Here is a 20,960-nt window from a genome sequence, read left to right as displayed (position 1 = left end):
GACCCTGAGATCATGACCCGAGCCGAAGGCAGCGGCTTAACCCACTGAGCCACCCAGGCACCCCACTTCAGTTGTAATTTTAAAAAGATTATTTATTTGTTTGACAGAGAGACAGCTAGAGAGGGAACACAAGTGGGGGTGGGGGGAGTAGGAGAGGCTGAGCAGGGAGCCGCATGCAGGGCTCAATCCCAGAGTCCTGAGATCATGACCAGCAGCCACCCAATGACTGAGCTATGCAGGCGCCCCTTTAGTTTTAATTTTGATTAAAAATATTTTATTTTAGGGGCGCTTGGGTGGCTCAGAGGGTTAAGCCTCTGTCTTCGCCTCAGGTCATGATCTCAGGGTCCTGAGATTGAGCCCTCATCGGGCTCTCTGCTCAGCAGGGCGCCAGCACCCCCCATTGTCCCCCCAATTGCCTCTCTGCCTACTTGTGATCTCTGTCAAATAAATAAATAAAATCTTTTAAAAATATGTTTTATTTTATTTTTAAAAAGTTTTTATTTATATATTTATTCATTTAAGTAATCTCTACGCCCAGTGTTGGGCTCACACTCACAACCCCAAGATCAAGAGTCTTGTGCTCTTCTGACCGAGCCAGCCAGGTACCCTGATTAAAAATATTTTATTTTAGGGACGCCTGGGTGGCTCAGTTGGTTAAGCAGCTGCCTTCGGCTCAGGTCATGATCCCAGCGTCCTGGGATCGAGTCCCACATCGGGCTCCTTGCTCATCATGGAGCCTGCTTCTCCCTCTGCCTCTGCCTGCCATTCTGTCTGCCTGTGCTTGCTCTCTCTCCTTCTCTCTCTCTCTGACAAATAAATAAATAAAATCTTTAAAAAAAATATTTTATTTTATCTTATTTTATTTCTTTTAAAGATTTTATTTATTTATTTATTTGAGAGAGAGAGCATGAGCACGAGCGGGGTGAACGGCAAAGGGACAAGAAGACTCCCCATTGAGCAGGGAGCCTGATGTGGGCTTGATCCTGGGTCTTTGGGACTGTGGCCGAAGGCAGACGCCCAACTGACTTAGCCACCCAAGCATCCCTGAAAATATTCTAGATATCCAATTATCAATAATAATAAATGAAATTATTTTACCAATAATAATAAATGAAATTCACATCCCAGCTCATGAAACATAATATTACAAACAAATGTATCTGCACATCTTTCTAACTTTATTCCTCTCCATCTTAAATATGTGTGTATCATTCCATGCATGGCGGGTATGTTTCCTTTTTAGTTGGTATTTGTGATAGATATAGAAAAGTATAAGATCCTGTACTTATACATTTCAAAGAGTTATTATAAAGGAGATCCCATCACCCCATCAAGAAATAGAACCTTGCCAGCAGCTAAGCCCCCATGGGGTCCCTCCCTGATAAAGACAACCTCTTCACAGGTCACCACTACCTTCAATTCTCTGACCAATATTTGTTCCCTAAATTTCATCACAGAGATCTAAGCAATGCAATTTAAACTTAAGTGTTTTTAGACCTTGGAATCATATGAATGTATGTTGCTGTACCTTTCTTCTGTTACTGTATAGTTGTGAGATTCATCCTTGTGTGTGTGGCTGTGCTTTGTTTGGTTTCATTGCTGTGTAGTGTTCTGTTACATGTCTGTAACCACAGCTTCTTTGTCCGTGACACTGTTGATGAATATTTAGTTATATTCATCATAGTAAAAACTATGATTTTTTTACTACTGCTATGAACTACTTTAAAAAAATTTTTTGTATATGATAATATAAACATAACTAAGGATTTGCCATTTAAACCAGTTAGCCATTTTAATAAATGTACTCTTTAACCAGTTCTGTGACATTAAGGACATTCATATTGTACTATTGCATTAGACTTTGTAATGGCAGTACTATCCCTAGGCATCTACTTTCATTCCTATAATCTTATCTGTCATCTTACTTAAAAAAAAGGAAAACAAATTATCTGCCTTTTATAAAGATGACTGAAACCCCTGCAAACATTGGATATGTTAGCTCTGCAGTTCAAGTCCTCATTTTACTGCAACCAAAATCTTTGGAAATTCATTCCTCCAGGGACACGTGGGTGGCTCAGTGGGTTAAGGCCTCTGCCTTCGGCTCAGGTCATGATCTCAGGGTCCTGGTATCGAGCCCCGCATCGGGCTCTCCACTCAGCAGGGAGCCTGCTTCCTCCTCTCTCTCTGCCTGCCTCTCTGTCTACTTGTGATCTTTGTCTGTCAAATGAATAAATAAAATCTTAAAAAAAAATTCATTCCTCCCTTTAGAATAAAGTTCTAGAGAGCAAGTCTTCCAAATTATTTCTTTACATTTCATTGTAAACTCGTAAGTATAATGAAACATTTATGATTCTGTAAAATTTCAGTGATTTCTCAGGTTGTGGTTTTTTTCCCCTAGTGACTCAATAGAACTGTCACATACATGCTATAAAAATTAAAGGGAGGGAATCTTTTCCCAAGACAAATAATTTAAAATTTAGAATCCTATTCTTGAGTTAATATTTGTTGTATAAATATATTTTTCGAGGGAAAAGTACTGATTTCTGGCCTTGAAAGGACAAAGGCCAATAATGTCCAAATGTGGATGGTTGGTTGGTTGTTACTGCCAAGTGTCAAATGAATCTGTCCCTCATATTTTGGCTGACTCCCTTTAAAACTTAAAGTTATTGGGGCGCCTGGGTGGCTCAGTGGGTTAAAGCCTCTGCCTTCAGCTCAGGTCATGATCCCAGGGTCCTAGGATCGAGCCCCGCATCGGGCTCTCTGCTCAGCGGGGAGCCTGCTTCCTCCTCTCTCTCTGCCTGTCTCTCTACCTACTTGTGATCTCTATCTGTCAAATGAATAAATAAAAAAATCTTTAAAAAAAAAAAAAAAACAAACTTAAAGTTATCACTCTGTTTTCTTCTGAGGGAAATTTTGTATTTGTAAAATAAAAATGCTGCTGCTCCTAAGGGTGCTGTGTATCAGAATGGTGAGCTCTGGATATAGGTGCTACATAAAGCTGTGATATTTTTCCCTTTGCTAGATGATACTCCAAGTCATACAAACTCCTCCAAGGAGGTCCCTTCCTCAGCTGTGTTGAGAAGCCTTCAGGTGAATGTGGGCCCAGACGGAGAGGAGACGAGGGCTCAGACTGTACAGAAGTCCCCGGAGTTTTTGTCCACTCCAGAGTCTCCTGGCTTGTTGCAAGATCTCCAGCCGAGCGATAGCACTTCTTTTATTCTTCTTAACCTAACAAGAGCAGGTACTCTATCCTTTTCTGAACTCTGCTCATGCTTGAGGACAAAAATTGGGGGTGGGGCATATCTAACTCAGTCATACCTAAAATGGAAAGAAGCCTTATTATTTTATAATTTTAGGGAATTGGTATAGTCTGGTGATAAGTTGAATGTGTAGAGGGAGAAGGCAGACTTTAGGATGACTCAGAAGTTTCTCGTTTGGGAAATTAGATTGTGCCATTCAGCAAGATAGCCCAAGAACAGGGTTGGGGGGAGGATGATTATTAGTTCCAGTTTCTGCTTGTTGATACTGGGATTTCAGAGGGACATTCATGAGGAGGTGTCCTTTAGACAGTTAGAAACAGAGTTCTAGAAATGTCTTGTGGGAAATAAGTTGTTTTGGTGCTTATCAGCATTCAGGAAATGTATGAAACAGTGAGCATGGATTCTTTGATTCAGAAGCATAAACAGAAAAGAAGGCAAATCTGGGAACATGGAAAAAACATTTAAGAGAGTAGCAGAAGAGTGGGGAGGAACTGCTAGAGAGGGATAAGGAAAACAGAAGGAGAGTGAAATGGGAGAAGCCAAGAGAGGGAAAATGTCTAAAAGAAGAAGAAGGTCGTAAGTCATGCCACATACCACAGGAGAGGCTAGTGAGGGGAGGACTGGGAAGTTTATGTCTGGTGACCTGAGCAAGAGCAGTTGTTACTGAGGTGGTAGAGGTCAAGGCCAGGGTTCTAACCGTGACAGATGATAAAGTGGATACAAAAGTTGGGAGCTACACTTGGCAGGAAACTTGACTGTGAGTAAATAGCTAGAGAAGTACTTGGGATTTTCTCTTCTTTTTAAAAATGAAGATGGGCGAGACATTTAAAGGCTCTGAGGGGAGGTTGTGAGGTGGCCAGTAGAGAGGAATGGCTAGCAGATGGCCGAGAGAAGATAACCGATAGGGTCAGGATCCTAGCTTGCTTGCCCTGGGGGGACAGCTTTGCCTCTGAAACCAGAGGAGGTAAGAAAGATAAGCCTGTCTGGGAGTGGAAAGTGAGAACCTCATGTAGTAGGAGAACAGAAGCTTGAGGTGAGAGGTGAAAATCTACAAGAGCGGATTCAGCTATTCCAGATACGAAGTATCTGAGCCAGGGCCGGTAAAAGGGTAACTTGGTGGGTAACTTTCACCTATCCCCTTGTTTCTTCCAGGTCTGGGCTCTTCAGCTGAGCACTTAGTATTTGTACAAGATGAGGCAGAGGATTCAGGGAATGATTTCCTCTCCGGTGAGAGCGCAGACAGTAGCATTCCATGGTTCCTCCGGGTTCAGGAGTTGGCTCATGATAGTTTGATTGCGGCTACTCGCGCGCAGCTGGCAAAGAATGCAAAAACCAGCAGCAACGGTGAGACCCTGTGATGTTTGTCATTTCCAGTATTCTGCATGGGGATTTTGTAATGCAATGACTGTAATCAAAGTTATTTTATTGGTGAGAGCAGACAGCTAGAAATGTGTACATTGGCTTATTTTCTATAAAATAACTTCGCTCTGGCAGATTCACATGCAAAATCAACACCACTAGCATTCCCAGTCGTCAGCTTTCAATTATGTACAGAGCCCCTTTAAAGGGAAAACATTTTCACGGATCAAGATGTTACCTTGAGTTGTTTTTATTGTACTGTTCCCTATGCTTGGAGCTTTTATACCATTATAAAATCAAAACAGTATTACCAATTAATAGAAATAAAACTACAAAACCAGTGAAAATAAAGTTAATATTTTATTTTGGCAGACGATGGTATTTTGCTGAAACTGAATTGCTACTCATAGCAATTTAGCAATTTCAGTAGCTACCACTGCTTTTTTTTTTTTTGGAACCCTTTCATCATATGACCTTAAATATCCAAACAGTCTGTAGTGCTGTTTCTTTTGAGTTCAGCATGCCTGTACTAACTCTTTCCCACTTTTCTCTGTCCAGTAGTTTTCAGGTGTAGTTATTGGGTCATCAGCATCATCTGGGAACTTAGAAATACAAATTCTCAGGCCTCATCCTACTGAGTCAGAAACATGCCCTCTTTTAGTAAGCCCTCTCAGTGGTTCCAATACATGTTCAAGCTTTAGGACCACAACTCTATTTAAACCACCCCTAAAGCATTGCACAACCTTTGCTTATGTAACATGCCATAATACTTTTTGTTTTAGAGCTGCTTCTATATTTTCTCTTTAATCTGTGACAGTTAAGGTACTACAACAAGTTATTAAGGTAAGATACACATTATCATTATCACAAACCAAGCTTAAAGTACTGAAATTTTATGTTGGTACATGACTGTTTGCAGCACATGTGGATGATCTAGAACGTGCTTATGACTATTCTGTGATTACGATACAAGTGAAAATAAAAAATTAGAAACTTTCTCAAGGATCCCTGAGAATATTTCAGAATATTCCAGTTTTAGAAACATTAACCTAAATCTTTTCTACATGGGGAACTCCAGACTTCTTTTTTTTAAAGTTTTAATTTAAATTGCAGTTAGTTAACATACAGCTGAATGTTAGTTTTAGGTATACAATATAGTGGTTCAACACTGGGTGCCCATCACAGGTGCACTCCTTAATCCCCATCACCTGTTTCACCCATCCCCCCCACCCATCCCTCCTCTAGTGACCATCAGTTGTTTTATATTGGTAAGAGTCTATATCTTCATTTGCCTCTCTGTTTTTTCCCCCCTTTGCTCTTTTGTTTCTTAAATTTCACCTGTGAGTGAGATCATATGGTATTTGTCCTTCTCTAACTGACTTATTTCACTTAGCATAATAGTTTCTAGCTCCATCTATGTCACTGCAAAGAGAACTTCAGACTTTTCTTAGTTTCAGAATAATTAGTTCTGCTTTGACAACCATAGTGCTCCTTAGAATGGTCAGATTTACCATTTTGGGGAGGCTGTAAAGTTCAGATTCTTCCTGAGATGCTTTTGCTAATCTCTGGATCCTGAAACCGTCTACATCTCCACTTTGCATTAAGGAAGTAGCACTGCATGTGCCAGAAGAAGCTGTGCAGGGAGGGAACTTAGGGCTTGGTGTCTTGAGACCTGGGATCCAGACCTGGTGCTGTCATGAACCAGTCCTCTGCCTAGGAGATTTAACCTTCTTAGCCACAGTATTCTTGTGTTCAGAACACAGAGACTGAGTAGTTTACCTGATGGGGTTGTTTTGGAGATTTAAATGAGAGTGTCTCTAGGAGAGCTTATAACCAGCAAAGCATTGTGTGGGTGTTTTTATTACTCTCAAAATATGTTACCTTACTACCTAAACAACTACCTTGTATACTTGAATATAAAATGAGCCCAAATATATGAGAGTCTTCTATTTTGTCAATGAAATGATTCCATAAAACCTTTTCAGGGGGCTAACTTAGATATATAAACTGTTAGGCATCTAGATAAAAGTAAACACTGTAAGTTGTTTTTGAAAGTTTTATTATTTTGATTCCACACACTTTTAAATCATGAAATACTCTAATATTGCTTTTTGCCCACTAACATAATGATTTTATCCAGTATTTAAATGCATCTTTTTTTTTTTTTTAAAGATTTTATTTATTTGACAGAGAGAGAGCGATCACAAGCAGGCAGAGAGGCAGGCAGAGAGAGAGAGAGGGAAGCAGGCTCCCTGCTGAGCAGAGAGCCTGATGCAGGGCTCAATCCCAGGACCCTGAGATCATGACCTGAGCCAAAGGCAGAGGCTTTAACCCACTGAGCCACCCAGGCGCCCCATTAAATGCATCTTTAACATAAATATCTTTGTTGTTACTAAAGCCATTTTGTGAGTCTTGCAGCAGTTTCTCAGAGCACATCTTCACCTCTAAGTTGACTGAAATACGGATATATTTAAATTTTGTATATGATGCTTTATATAAGGGGTTAGCAAAGGGCCAAATAACCACCTGTTTTGTAAATAAAGTTTGGTTGGAATACAGGCATATCCATTCATTACAAATTGGCTGCTCCAGTGGCAAAGTTGAGTAGTTGTGACAGAGACCATATGGTCCTTTAAGCCAAAAATACTTAGTATTTGGCCCTTTACAGAGTAAGTTACTGACCCATACTATATATGATACTCTTGCTGGAAATTTTATCCTGAATGCAAAGACCTCACATAACTGTGGGATCTTTAAAGTGTTTACAGTGTTATACAACATGCACCATATAAAATGTTGAATTTCTTTGTCTTTCTCTTTTTGGGGGGAACCAGTTTGTCAGATCTCTAAATATCCAAAACTATCGTTGCTTGATGTCATTTTAAGCTAATCTGTCTTCGGCAAACAGTGCTCTGTGTTTTTTTAAGGAGTAGTTTCATAAGGACTCAAATACAAAGCAATTCACTATTTTCTGAGCGGTTTTTAAATTTCATGATTATATCAGTGTTCTCATTGTATCTACAACATTGAATACACAAAGTCCCAAATGTCAGCTGTTTAAATTTCTATATTAATTTCTACTGATCTTTCATTAGAAATTAATTAGCTGGAGCTCTGGAGTTGGTGGGAAATTTCCTTTATGGTATATATAGTTCTGTACTGTTTAAAATTCACCTATGTGCAGCTGATTTTCAATTAAATAAAAACTGTGGGGGCGCCTGGGTGGCTCAGTGGGTGGAAGCCTCTGCCTTCGGCTCAGGTCATGATCCCAGGGTCCTGGGATCGAGCCCCGCGTCGGGCTCTCTGCTCCGCAGGGAGCCTGCTTCCTCCTCTCTCTCTCTCTCTGCCTACTTGTGATGTCTGTCTGTCAAATAAATAAATAAAATCTTTAAAAAAAAACAAAACAAAACTGTGTGGGACGATATTAAAAAAGAAAAAAAAATTAAAAGTAACAAAAGGCATCTTAGATTCTACTCTGACCTTGGAGCATTTAGTTTTATGATTAGCACTTGGTGACATGTACAGCAAGGAACATGTAGGACAAGAAGAGAATTAAGATTAATATTCGAGATGGAAACCTTGATCAGCTGTCAGGTTCCAGGAAATATGATGGGTAGCACATTTATTGTTCCTGTTCTTGGCTTTTGAGAGGGAAATTTGGAAATACAAATCTTATTCCTGAGGTATATGTCTTAGAAAGATAAACTCCATTTGCTTGTAGCAAAATTAAGTAATCATAAATATTTTTCTCTGTTGATGTCCAACTATATCTTTAAGAAAATTAAAGAAAAGTCGTATTACCTGCGAATCTGGGATTTTTATATAAAGCTTTAATTAACTGATTTTACTTAAATTTAAGGGAGGCACATGCTCTTCTTCCTTTTGTTCTGTTGAACAAAAAACTTCAGTTGATGTTGTTTCTAGCTTTTTAAAATGTGGTTAGAAATTATAAAATCAGGTGAGCTTTTGCATTTTTAAAGAGAAATGGCACAGGAAATTGGAGGGTTGTTCTTATTCTCTAAAATGGTAGAAATAGCCAGACTGACCTCAGAAGATAGAAATCTAAGAATGATCATTTAGCAGAGAAGTCACAACCATAAGCTCAGAACTAAGCCAGAATGGCTGCCTCTTCTAGAATAAATATAAGTTTACTAATACCTAGAACAAGAAGCCATCTTTAGCATCCCTCTCCGGGTGTTGACATATATGCTTCCCTGCCAATATCTGTAATGCAGGATAGGTTTAACTCTTCTTTTTTACGTGAAACCATTGTGGACATTTCTTACATTGGCCAGAGAGGCCTGGTCTTGTGAAACATGATGGCTTTTGATAATTGTCTGGCGTAAGGGGATGGGAACAAATTGTGCGCTCACTTCTGTTGTTAAGTGGATATAAATAGAGCGAGGGAAGCTGAAGAGAGTTCTCTGCTTACTGATCAGTAGGAGTAAAATATAGGAGCTTTATTGTTTGAATCGAAGTACCTCAGCAGCTTCCTTTCCTGGATTACAAATATGTGACTCTGTTACAGGAGAAAATGTCCACCTCAGTTCTGGTGATGGGCAGTCCAAAGATTCTGGGCCCCTTCCTCAAGTGGAAAAGAAGCTCAAATGTACAGTTGAAGGCTGTGACCGGACATTTGTGTGGCCCGCTCACTTCAAGTACCATCTCAAAACGCATCGGTGAGCATATCTGAGGTGCCATACTTGGAGCTCAAGAATGTTGATGCTTCTGGAAGAGCTTGTCCCCAAGTGGACAGATAGGAAAGCCAGGGCTCCAGTTCACTCGTGATTAAGATGTCTTTTGTTTTTTTTAATAGAAAGGTTTGCATTGTCTCATTTACCTCATTTTTCATAAATATTTAATAAGACATTTGGCACCTAAGCATCTTAGAACAAGAGTTCTGGAATCTCATTATAAAACATAATTTCTTGGAAAACTTAAAATATATAAGCATGGGTGTCACTCATAAACCTGTGAAATCAGTATTCAAGAAGGTGTGGGGCACCTGGCTGGCTCAGTTGGTAGAGCATGCAACTCTTGATCTTGGGGTCGTGAGTTCAAGCCTCACGTTGGGCATAGAGATTATTATTATTATTTTTTTTTCATAGAGATTACTTTAATAAAAGAGGGTGGGGAGTAAGGCCTGGGACATCTGTGGTTTTAATAAGCTTCAGATGATTCTGGTATATCCTGCTTTGGGATTTACTGTCTGCTTTAAAAGGCAATACGAGATTTAATTTGTCCTTTCTAGAAAAGAGCATTTTCAGGTATTGTTGCTTATATGATTTTTTTTCCCCCCCAGAAATGACCGCTCTTTCATCTGTCCTGCAGAAGGTTGTGGGAAAAGCTTCTATGTGCTGCAGAGACTGAAGGTGCACATGAGGACCCATAATGGGGAGAAGCCCTTTGTGTGCCCCGAGTCTAGCTGTGGTAAGCAGTTCACTACAGCTGGAAATCTGAAGAACCACTTGCGCATCCATACAGGTGTGTGCAACCCCGCCTTCCTGTAGACGGTCTGCCCCTGGGCTTGGGGTTTGTGTGCCTGTCCTCAGGAAAGGCTTGGAGCTGGGAATAGAAGTGAAGGTTTAGGTTTGTTGCTAGAACTCTGAAAATGGAGTTTCTTTTTTTCACATGCTTCGTGGCACTTTTCAGTTAATTCGGTAACCTTTGTTAACCTTTCACCTGCGTGTGAGGAATGGACAGTGTTGATTCCTGCCTGTAGGAGCCTAAAGTGTAGGAAGGGATGAAAGACCTTCTCTGATAACAATGATATGGTGAGATATGAACAGAATCAGTATTTTCAAATATCTTCGACAATTACATGGTTGTAATTTTGATCAGTAATATTTATTGCATCGCACAAACCGTACAGAGCCTCTTCTAGCCACTAAGTGGGGTAAGGTGAAGGAGGAAGTACAAAAGCTGAGACACATCCCTGACTTTGAGGAGCTTGCTTTTTTGATGGAGCCTCAAAACATGAGAAGCAGAATGGGAAAGTGACTTGACAGGGTCAAATAGCATGTTAATATCAAAGGAACCAAATAAAGACACCCTGACTCTCATTCTAAGAGTTTAAGGGTGACTTACCAAGCCACTTGGCCTAAAATGTACCAAGTTTCTTATCAGAGCTTAATCACTGAACCAAAACCAGTCTCTTAGGATGTGTAACTGTTCTTCCCCACTTTCTTGCCACTTTCTTTGTCTCTTCTTTCTTCTTGCATTGCTAAAATGACAGCAGGTATAATTAAAGGGCATTAAAAAGTGAACCCCCCCCCAAAAAAGTGAAACCCAAGCTGAGGCCCCATTCATTCCAGGTATCTCCCTGTGATACCTGCTAGATGGACATTACCACTGAATATGTTTTAGGGCAGAATAGCCCTTCCCAGCTTTTACTTGAGAGACTGAGCTATACTTAGTTCATCTCAGATGGCAGAAGTGACCACAGATCTTTATTAGTAGTGACAACAGTAATTAAAGCTACTAATTTTGGTGGCTTACCATGAGGGCTGACTATGTGCCAGACACTATGCTGAAAGTACTTAACTTAGAGTGTCTCAATTCTCAAAATCTTTTGAGATTGTATTATGTTAATTTAATTTTTTTTAAAGATTGATTTATTTCAGGGGCGCCTGGGTAGCTCAGTGGGTTGAGGCCTCTGCCTTTGGCTCAGGTCATGATCCCGGGGTGCTGGGATCGAGCCCCACATTGGGCTCTCTGCTCGGCAGGGAGCCTGCTTCTCCATCTCTCTCTCTCTGCCTACCTCTCTGCCTACTTGTGATCTCTGTCTGTCAAATGAATGAATAAAATCTTGAAAAAAAAAAGATTGATTGATTTCAGAGAGAGGGATAGCACATTCAAACATTGTGGAGGGGCAGAGGTGAACTCCCTGCTGAGCAGCATGGGGTGGGGGTGGGGGGCCCTTGGTCCCAGCACCCTGAAATCATGACTTGAGCCAAAAGCAAAAGTTGGACGCTTAGCCGACAGAGCCACCCAGGCGCCCCAGAATTCCTCCCTTTTCTGAATACTTAGCACGTTTTTGTACAGGAATTTATACTAAAGTTATTTATGAATACATTTATTTCTCACACTAGTCTGTGACCTTTGGATAGGAACTACATCTCTGATTTTTTTTCACTTTTTATTTTGAAATAATTAGTCTCATGAGAATTTGCAAAAATAGTACAAAAAGTTATGTGCCTTACCCAGCTTCTCCAAAAAGGGACATCTTCTGTCACCACAGTACAATATCAAAACCAGAAAGTTAATAGTACTATCAGTTAGTCTACAGGCCTTATTTTTTTAGTTTTTACCATGCATCTTTGATTTTTAAAATAATAATGTAATACTGTAGACAATAAAAATTACAGAGAAATACAAAGAAGAAAGGAAATCATAATGCCACTATCAGGCTGTAATTACTTTTAGCATATTGTTACAGATTTTTCTTTGTACCTCTGACTGAATATCTGTTTTTGTTTGTTTGCTTTAGACAGTGGAACTATGTAAAACTTATTTTATAACCTTTAGAAATCTGTACTTTTTAGTGGATTTAGAAACTGAATCATGGGAAGAATTAATATAAGGTAAAAATCCCAAGAGCATATGTGGTGTTAATCTTGATACCCTCAAAAGGGATGGGATCACTGAGGAACGTAAGTCAGTGTAGCTGGGATCAGCGCTTGAGCCAGGAAGGAGGAGGAAGTGTGATGCTCAGAGGTAGCCTCTCTGGAGAGGAGGGCAGGGCTGTCTGGCGGGTTGTTGGCTGGGAGACCACTGAGAGGCGACACCTGCTGGATAGATAGCCCCGCTGAAACTACACAGGCTGAATTCAAGAAATCTGAGCAAGTCATTGGAAACTGGATAATGTTAATGGGAAAAGAGAGTAATAGATCGTCAGTTCATCAGAACACTGACTCTTTATCTCATTTTCTGTCTCTAGGAGAGAAGCCTTTTCTGTGTGAAGCCCAAGGATGTGGCCGTTCCTTTGCTGAGTATTCTAGCCTGAGAAAACATTTGGTGGTTCACTCAGGTACTAGAACCCATCCCAGTCACAGATTTCAGGGAAGGTGGAGAACCATAAGGGTAAAAGGATGGTGGTGGGGGGTGGGAGTGGTGTAAAGAACCCTGGAAAGAAACAAGCTGTTCAACATAAAGTTTGCTCCTCATGACAGAATCAGAAGTCAAAGCTATTGATAATTGCATGGGAATGCAAAGCAGTTTAGTGGGAGTGAGGGAGTTAGAGAGGTATAAGCAAGCAGAGGTAGGAATTTCAGAGTTGAGCTCTTACCTGCTGACAAGTTCTAAGCAGAAGGCGACAAACTGATAACCTGTGGGTTAGATGGGGACTTCAGGTACATTTTGGTTGGTTTGCAGAGTGTTTTTATTTTATCTTACTTAATTTTATTATATAGGGCACCTGGGTGACTCAGTGGGTTAAGCCTCTGCCTTCAGCTCGGGTCATGATCTCAGGGTCCTGGGATTGAGTCCCGCTTTGGGTGAGCAGGGAGCCCGCTTCTCCCCTCCCTCTGCTGCTCCCCCTGCTTGTGCTGTCTCTCCTTCTCTCACTCTCTGTCTGTCAAATAAATAAATTCTTTAAAAAAAAATTTATTATATAAAATTGTGTCAAACATACATAAGAGAGAAAATAATGACATTTTCTTACATAACAATACTGTTATCATACCTTTTAGAATTAACAGTTCCTTAATTTTATCTCATACCCAGTCCATGTTTAGTTTTTTTTGCAATTGTCTCAAAAATGTCTTTTTTTTTAAGATTTTATTTATTTATTTGACAGAGACACAATGAGAGAGGGAACATAAGCAGTGGGAGTGGAAGAGGGAGAAGCAGGCTTCCCACTGAGCAGGGAGCCCAATGCGAGGCTCAATTCCAGGACCCCAGGATCATGACCCAAGCCGAAGGCAGACGCTTAATGACTGAGCCACCCAGGCGCCCCTCAAAAATGTCTTTTACAGTGGATTTATTTAAATCAGGATCCAATAAGTTTTAATTATTATACTTGGTTTAATTTTTACACTTAAGTCTTTAATCTAAATCTGTTTATACTCACTTTTTTTTTTCATGCCATAGACTTATTGCACCACAGAGTTAGCTGGGTTTTACGGAATGTCTCACATTCTGGATTGGTTGGTTTGCTTCGTTTTATGTTATTTAACTTGTTTCCCTAGATTTCCTATAGAAGAAAGTCAGCCCTAGAAGCTTCAAAGGTTCAAAGACTTGGCAAGGATGTGTTATAAATGGTTGTATGTGTTTCATTTTGTATCATCATATCAGGAGGCACACAGTGCTTGGTTGTCAGAATTTATCATGGGTTCAGATGGTAACACCTTGATCTTCACATTGTAAAGTTCCCTAGCACGTTTTGCCGTATCTATGAGTGATGCCTGAATTAGTTATTTCATTAGGATTGTAAAATGGTGGTTTTCTAATTCTCTCATTCTGTTCACATCAGCTGGAATTCTTCTGTGTATAATAGGTCTCTTCTCTATCCAGTAGGGCTGTTTGGTAATTTGCACAGGAAAGGCAGAAAAAAAATGTGTGATCCTTTTCTTTTTGTTTCTTTTAATTATGAGTCTTCAAAATAAGAAATTAGAGCTCTTGTTTCTTCTGGTAAATTCATGGGTTTCTGTGTAGTCATTGCATATAAATCCATTGTAGTTCTCTTTTAACAGCTTTTTTGGTGTATAATGCATATACCTTAAAATTCACCTATTGTAAACATACAGATCAGTGTTAGAAAATATGTAGAATTGTACAGTCATCACCACAGTCCAGTTTTCAAACACTTCTGTCACACCAGGACGTTCCTTTGTGCCCTCTGGTTGTCAGTTCCTGCTTCCACCCCCAGATTCAGGCAACCACTGGTGAGCTTTCTGTCTCTATAGATTTTCCTTTTCTGGAAATTTTCTGGCCATTTCACTTACTCTGGCCTCCTACTGATCTCCTATAGGCATGTGTTTCTGACCCCAGCTCTAATTGTGGTTGTCTGAGTAGGTGGAAAGACGACTGAGAGCTTTGGACTTGAGGGTACAGAGGATAGTTCAGATCACTGTGTAGAAGACCCACCAGAGGGCGCCTGGGTGGCTCAATGGGTTAAGGCCTCTGCCTTCGGCTCGGGTCATGATCCCAGGGTCCTGGGATCGAGCCCCACGTCGGGCTCTCTGCTCAGCAGGGAGCCTGCTTCCCTTCCTCTCTCTGCCTGCTTCTCTGCCTGCCTGTGATCTCTGTCTGTCAAATGGATAAATAAAATCTTTAAAAAAAAAAAAAAAAAAAGACCCACCAGTGTAAACACTGGTGACTGAGAGTGGTGGCAGGAAGTGGTGGGATAAGGGGGTGTTCTGGACCCAGGGTTGGGATCCTTGAGGATGGTACATGTTCCAGAGCTCCAGGGAATACTGTATCTGGAAAGGGAAGGAAATGCTCTGTGTGGCTGCCATGATCTGATACCAAAGAGGTGAAGGCAGCAGTATAGTAGGTCTGGAAAGAGTAGGAGTTGGGAGCAGTGGGCATGCTAAGCCCTCCTGGTGAACTCTTCCTGCCTTCCCTGGTGTATGAAGGTTCTGAGGCTGGGGACCTCCAAGGCTGGGTAGAGAATGGGAGAAGGAAAAGCCTCTTCTGTTTAGTTGAATGTTCTGTGAGCTTCTCTCTCCAGGTCTTGAGTCCATTCTCTTGCAGTCAGAAATGTACCCTGTTCTTTTGGCCATGCTGTTTTAACCTGCTCTGTTTCAGGAGAGAAGCCTCATCAGTGTCAAGTCTGTGGGAAGACCTTCTCTCAGAGTGGGAGTAGGAACGTGCACATGAGAAAGCATCACTTGCAGCTGGGAGCAGCTGGGAGTCAAGACCAGGAGCAAACCGGTGAGGAGAGAGAGTAGAGTGGAGGGCTGTATCTTCTGGGTTCAAAAAGCCAAATAACTGGCCTACCTGGTTATTTAGGAATTTTCAGATTCTGTGTTGGGGAAGAGACCTAGTCTCATTTGATGGACTAGTGGTTTCCAAGTATAGCTCTACAGTGAAATCTGTAAGCTTTCAAAATGTGCATGTTTGTATTGCCTGTCCACCCCTCATCCCCAAATAAAACAAAACAGTACAAACTGACAACTGAAATTATTGGGGAGTAAGATCCCCGAATCTGTAGTTTCCAAGTTTCCCTAGTGAATTTGACGGTAACTCTTGCTGATCCCTTAACCAGCACTTGAGTATAGTGATAAAGACTTCTTTATATATATAGAAGGGGAGGGTTTAAACATTTTCTATAGTCAGTCCTGACTCCCTTTTTACCCTAACTTAAATTTGATAACTCATTTTTATTATTTTTTTCCATGTCTCACACTGTGATCAATTATTTCATTCCAAATACTCCTTTCCAAGGATGGACCCATCCCATTTCGTATATTAATTCTCCACACGCTGCTCACAGGCAAAGATATTTATCTATGAGGCTCTGCCCTTCCCTTCTAGGGTTATTCTTACTCCCCAGAAGTAGATAGCATCCAAGATACAGGTTAAGTTCCAGTTCTGAAAGGAAAGGCCAGCTTCCTGTGAAGGCAAATGGGGACCAGGCACAGCCTCACCTGCTGCGTATCTCTCACATCCTGTTCTCTGTGCAGCTGAGCCACTAATGGGCAGTAGTTTGCTTGAAGAGGCTTCAAGAACCAGTAAAAACCTGGTGTCTATGAACTCCCAGCCCAGCCTTGGTGGAGAGTCCTTGAACCTACCAAATACCAATTCTATCCTAGGAGTTGATGATGGTAAGACTTTCAGCTCTCCTTTATTTGGGGAAAATGGGCTACAACTAGTGACTAAGGAATGGGGTTGTCTGCATAAGGGAGGTTTTAATTAATTTCATTTCTTGTGAGTAGCTGTGGTATGATTGTGTAGCATTTGTGTTCTTTGTCTCTGGGATGGATAAGTGAATCTGTTAAAAAATATATATATATTTTTGTTGTTGAACAGATGATGTAACAAAAGAATAAAGAGAAAAAAATTTTAAGAAGAAAATTATCCATAATCCTAGCATCTTAGCCCAATTATTTCTATCTTTCCTATTGCAGTTATGGAAGAACTTAACTTTTAAAACATTTAAACAGAACATAACCAGGTTTTACAGAGGAGATATAAAGCAATTTCTCCATACCTTCAAAAGCCATATCTTCTGGAGAAAAGAAAGGGCTGTCTAGGAAACAGTTGCTCCTCTCTGGTATAGAAATTTCACCCAAGTTACACAGGCCAGGCCCTCTTCTCTGAAAAACTTAACAGGTGAGGTCAGCATGCATTTATTCAGTGCCTACTGTGTGCCTGGCACCGTGGGAAAGACAAAAGTAGAAAACAGGGACTTTAAAATCCAGTTGAGAAGTCAAAACTTACATATGGGAGACAACATGGAGTAAATAGAAGATAGTATGTGAGTAAATGCTAAATTACGTGGTACTGTCTGGAAGAGCAGTATGTAATGAAAGCCCGGGAGAAGAAAGTTTTGATTTATTAGAGACCTAAGTGTATAAACTATTTCTAGAAGATTTTTACGGTGATTCCACTGGTGAAGTCCGAGATCCTGTGTTTTACTTACTCGTATCCCACTCAGTTTTGTGTATAAGTGACCATGTTTGTGTAAACTTCTGTGTGGAGCCTACAGGGCTCAGAATGTGCTTCCACAACACGCCTCCTTGGTTGCATAATAGGATCCTAGTGGACAGTTGAAGTATGTATGAGCCACAGTCGTGGCATGGAACTGCTTTGCCACTGTTAAGGAAGAAAGTCTTATGGGAGGAAGGGACACTGTATAAGAACTTTGAAGCCAGATTTAAGTTCCTAACTTCTGCACAGTATGCTGTTTATGTCGCTGCTGGCTGCTTTAAGCATTGGCTGAGGTCCCCGATCCTCCCGCTGCCACAGCTCTTTTGCCCCATTTCATGCACGGCTAATTGAGCTAACAGTGCCAAGGCCGTACTGCTCTGAATTGGTACTTTGAACACTGGTCAACTCTTGATATATATCTCAAGACTTCTTACCTTTTCTTCCCATCCCCCTTTTGTAATACTTTCCAGATTCACTGGTAATGATTATCCTCTTCAGATGGGAGCTAATTTGGAAGGAATACAGGAGTGTGGGTTTCAGGGAGCAGTTTGTAGTGTTCTTCATGAGAGGCTTGATAATGCAGGTAGGGTTATCTGTGGATTCACTCTCCACTGAAACATTTTCTGCTGTTTCAGAGGTGCTTGCTGAAGGATCCCCGCGTCCCCTGTCTTCAGTGCCTGATGTGACACATCACTTGGTGACCATGCAGTCAGGGAGGCAATCCTATGAGGTTTCTGTGTTAACTGCTGTAAATCCACAGGAGGTAAATCTCTCTCTTGCCTTTACTTTGTTTCTGTGGAGACTAATGTGGACAGTGGTTGGGAATCTAGTTTAGATGATCTGAATTACTCGTTTCCCTTTCCTGGAAACCTTGTCTAGAATATCTTCCTTTAAGCTAAGCATGAATCCAGCTTAACTTAAGCTTGATTGTTAGGGTCTTCTGCATTGGGAGATTGGTCACTCATGACTGGGTCTCAGCTTTGATTTCCTTCATATACATACCTTACTGAATGATAGCTGCTCCTGTGTTCTCTGCCTATAACATGAGGATACTGCTTTTATTTTATAAAGAAAATAGTGTCCTGGACAAAGTGGTCCTTGAGCAAAAAAGATAGTGACAGAATCACTGAAAGTAATCATTGTTCATTTTATTAGGGTCATATGTCTGGGAGATACCAAGCTGAACCAACTGGGCCTTCAGGAATGTGTTCACTTGCTTGTTGAATGAGAGCCATCATCTAAATCGGGGAAAGGTTTTAGGTTGACTCTAAGCATTCCCAACTCTATGGTCTTGGCTCTAACCCAGAAAACAGAATGAAAACCAGTCAGGCTTCTAGAATCTTAGGATATTTTATTGGCCTTTTGTTCTGAGAGTAGATGACTTCATCATGAGCTCATTGCGTATGCATGAACTTTTGCCAAAACCCATGTATCCTGGATCCCTTCGAATTACAGTAACTCTTACAGTGCCTTCCCGTCTTTTCCCTTGACCTTTTCATTATAACCTCATCCCACAAGATCAGCTGTTCCAGTGTTCTGATGACTGCATCCCATATGAAATATTCTGTATTATTCTGTAAGACTCCTGGGGATGCCCAAAATCACGGGGCTCTGGACATGCATGTTAATGATTTTGCCAGAACCTTTCCTTGTATTCATTCATCATTGTGTCCCATTGTCTGAGCCTTGCTTATATTATATTGAATTTTTTTTTTTTTTGCTATTGGTTTCATTGGTTCTTTGCTAAATCACCTTCTCCTCGCTACTGCTTTGGAACATATCTCACCTGTGAAGACTTCCTTTATTATTTTCCCTCTTCATTTATGTATTTTAAAATTTTTGTTATGAAAATTTTCAGGGACACCTGGGTGGCTCGGTTGGTTCAGCAGCTGCCTTTGGCTCAGGTCATGATCCCAGGGTCCTGGGATTGAGCCCTGCCTTGGGCTCCCCACTCAGTGGAGTAACCCCCAAGAGGGGGATCCCTCTCCCCCTGCTTGTTCTTTGTCTGTCAAATAAATAAATAAATATTAAAAAAAAAAGACTTTATTTATTTACTTGACAGACAGAGATCACAAGTAGGCAGAGAGGCAGGCAGAGAGAGAGAGGAGGAAGCAGGCTCCCTGCTGAGCAGAGAGCCTGATGTGGGGCTCGATCCCAGGACCCTGAGATCATGACCCGAGCCGAAGGCAGAGGCTTAACCCACAGTGCCCCAATTAAATAAAATCTTTTTTTTTTAAAGATTTATTTATTTATTTGACAGAAAGCGATCACAAGTAGGCAGAGAGGCAGGCAGAGAGAGGAGGAGGAAGCAGGCTCCCCGCTGAGTGGAGAGCCCGATGCGGGGCTCGATCCCAGGACCCTGAGATCATGACCGGAGCCGAAGGCAGAGGCTTTAACCCACTGAGCCACCTAGGCGCCCCTAAATAAAATCTTTTAAAAAAAAGTTTTCAGGGGTACCCCCACATTGGGCTCTCTGCTCAGCGGGGAACTGGCTTCCTCCTCTCTCTCTCTCTGCCTGCTTCTCTGCCTACTTGTGATCTCTGTCTGTCAAATAAATAAATAAATTATCTTTATAAAAATAAATTAATTAATTAATTAAATTAAATAGAAAATAAATAAATAAGATAAAAAACAAATAAATAGATTGTAGTGAGAGAAAGTATAGTATAATTAACTCATGTACCTATCTCCCCAACTTCAACAGTTAACTTTCTACTATTATTTATCTCTTCCCACCTACTTCTTGTTGGTGCTGTTCTGTTTGTGCTGGAGTATTTAAAAGCAAATCACAGATGTACCATTTCATTTGTAGATATTTCAGGACATACCGCTAACAGATAAGTATTTTTTCATAGCTATAATATCTTCATCATACCCAACAGAATTAACAGTCATTTATTGATATCCTTGAATTTTAGTCCGTGTTCCTTTTATTTTTTTCTCAAAATGTCTTTTAATGGTTGGTTGGTTTAAATTAGGATTCAAACAAGGTCCATTCACTCCATTTGGTTAATAATTCTCTTTATTTCTAACAGTCTTCCCCACCCCCACTCTCTATTTCCATTTTTTTCAGAATGACTTAACTATTTAATAAGAATTTCCCACATTCTGGTTTTGGCTGATTGACTCCTTTTGTTGTTTAATACATTTCTCTATCTATAGATATCCTCAAAACTGGTCGTGAGGAGCTTAGATTCATGTTTGGTTTTTTCCCCTCGGCAAGAACATGCTGTAGGTGCTGTTCTTGCTTTCTGTGACAGCTCACAGCAGACCCGATGTTTAGTTGTTCTCCTCTTACTGAGCTTAATGATTGACCAATGGGTTACATAAAAATTTTGGCAAACATTACTGATCATGGCTTAGATCAATTTTTTTATTAAGGCTCACAAAACGGCGATATCCTAATTCCCTTTTTCTTTCTGCTTTTTTGAATTGTGATTCTTCTGTAAAAGAAATATTTTAGAGAAAATACTCTTATCAACTATCAGATTTTTCTGAAATAGTTCAGAAAGATCATCTTTTTTACCTAGTGGAAATTATTATTCTGATACACCAATCCACAACACTCAAACTTTTCCTTTTCTATATTTGAAACCTTGGAGCTTTTCTCCCCTGTACTTTTATTTTTTATTTTTTTAAAGATTTTATTTATTTATTTGACAGACAGAGATCACAAGCAGGCAGAGAGGCAGGCAGAGAGAGAGGGAAGCAGGCTCCCTGCTGAGCAGAGAGCCCGATGCGGGGCTC

General features: G+C 40.6%; 1 protein-coding gene across 3 annotated transcripts in view; it reads left to right on the top strand.

Annotated features, from left to right (window-relative positions):
• Positions 1–20,960, top strand: part of LOC111148612 (zinc finger protein 410) — a 40,439-nt gene that overhangs the window by 15,441 nt on the left and 4,038 nt on the right. For 2 of the 3 annotated variants that reach the window (XM_022505334.1, XM_022505333.1), the window contains exons 4-11: positions 3,023–3,241; positions 4,413–4,604; positions 9,148–9,298; positions 9,922–10,103; positions 12,559–12,648; positions 15,369–15,494; positions 16,247–16,387; positions 17,849–17,976. In XM_022505334.1, coding sequence (XP_022361042.1) covers positions 3,023–3,241; positions 4,413–4,604; positions 9,148–9,298; positions 9,922–10,103; positions 12,559–12,648; positions 15,369–15,494; positions 16,247–16,387; positions 17,849–17,976 — 1,229 coding nt within the window. The remainder of the gene's footprint in view (positions 1–3,022; positions 3,242–4,412; positions 4,605–9,147; positions 9,299–9,921; positions 10,104–12,558; positions 12,649–15,368; positions 15,495–16,246; positions 16,388–17,848; positions 17,977–20,960) is intronic. The other variant, XM_022505335.1, reaches the window with a different exon arrangement.

This window comes from Enhydra lutris, unplaced genomic scaffold (assembly GCF_002288905.1).
Source record: "Enhydra lutris kenyoni isolate GAN:26980312 unplaced genomic scaffold, ASM228890v2 scaffoldscaffold20, whole genome shotgun sequence".
Lineage (NCBI taxonomy): Eukaryota > Metazoa > Chordata > Mammalia > Carnivora > Mustelidae > Enhydra > Enhydra lutris.
This window is presented reverse-complemented; position numbering and strand designations above follow the sequence as displayed.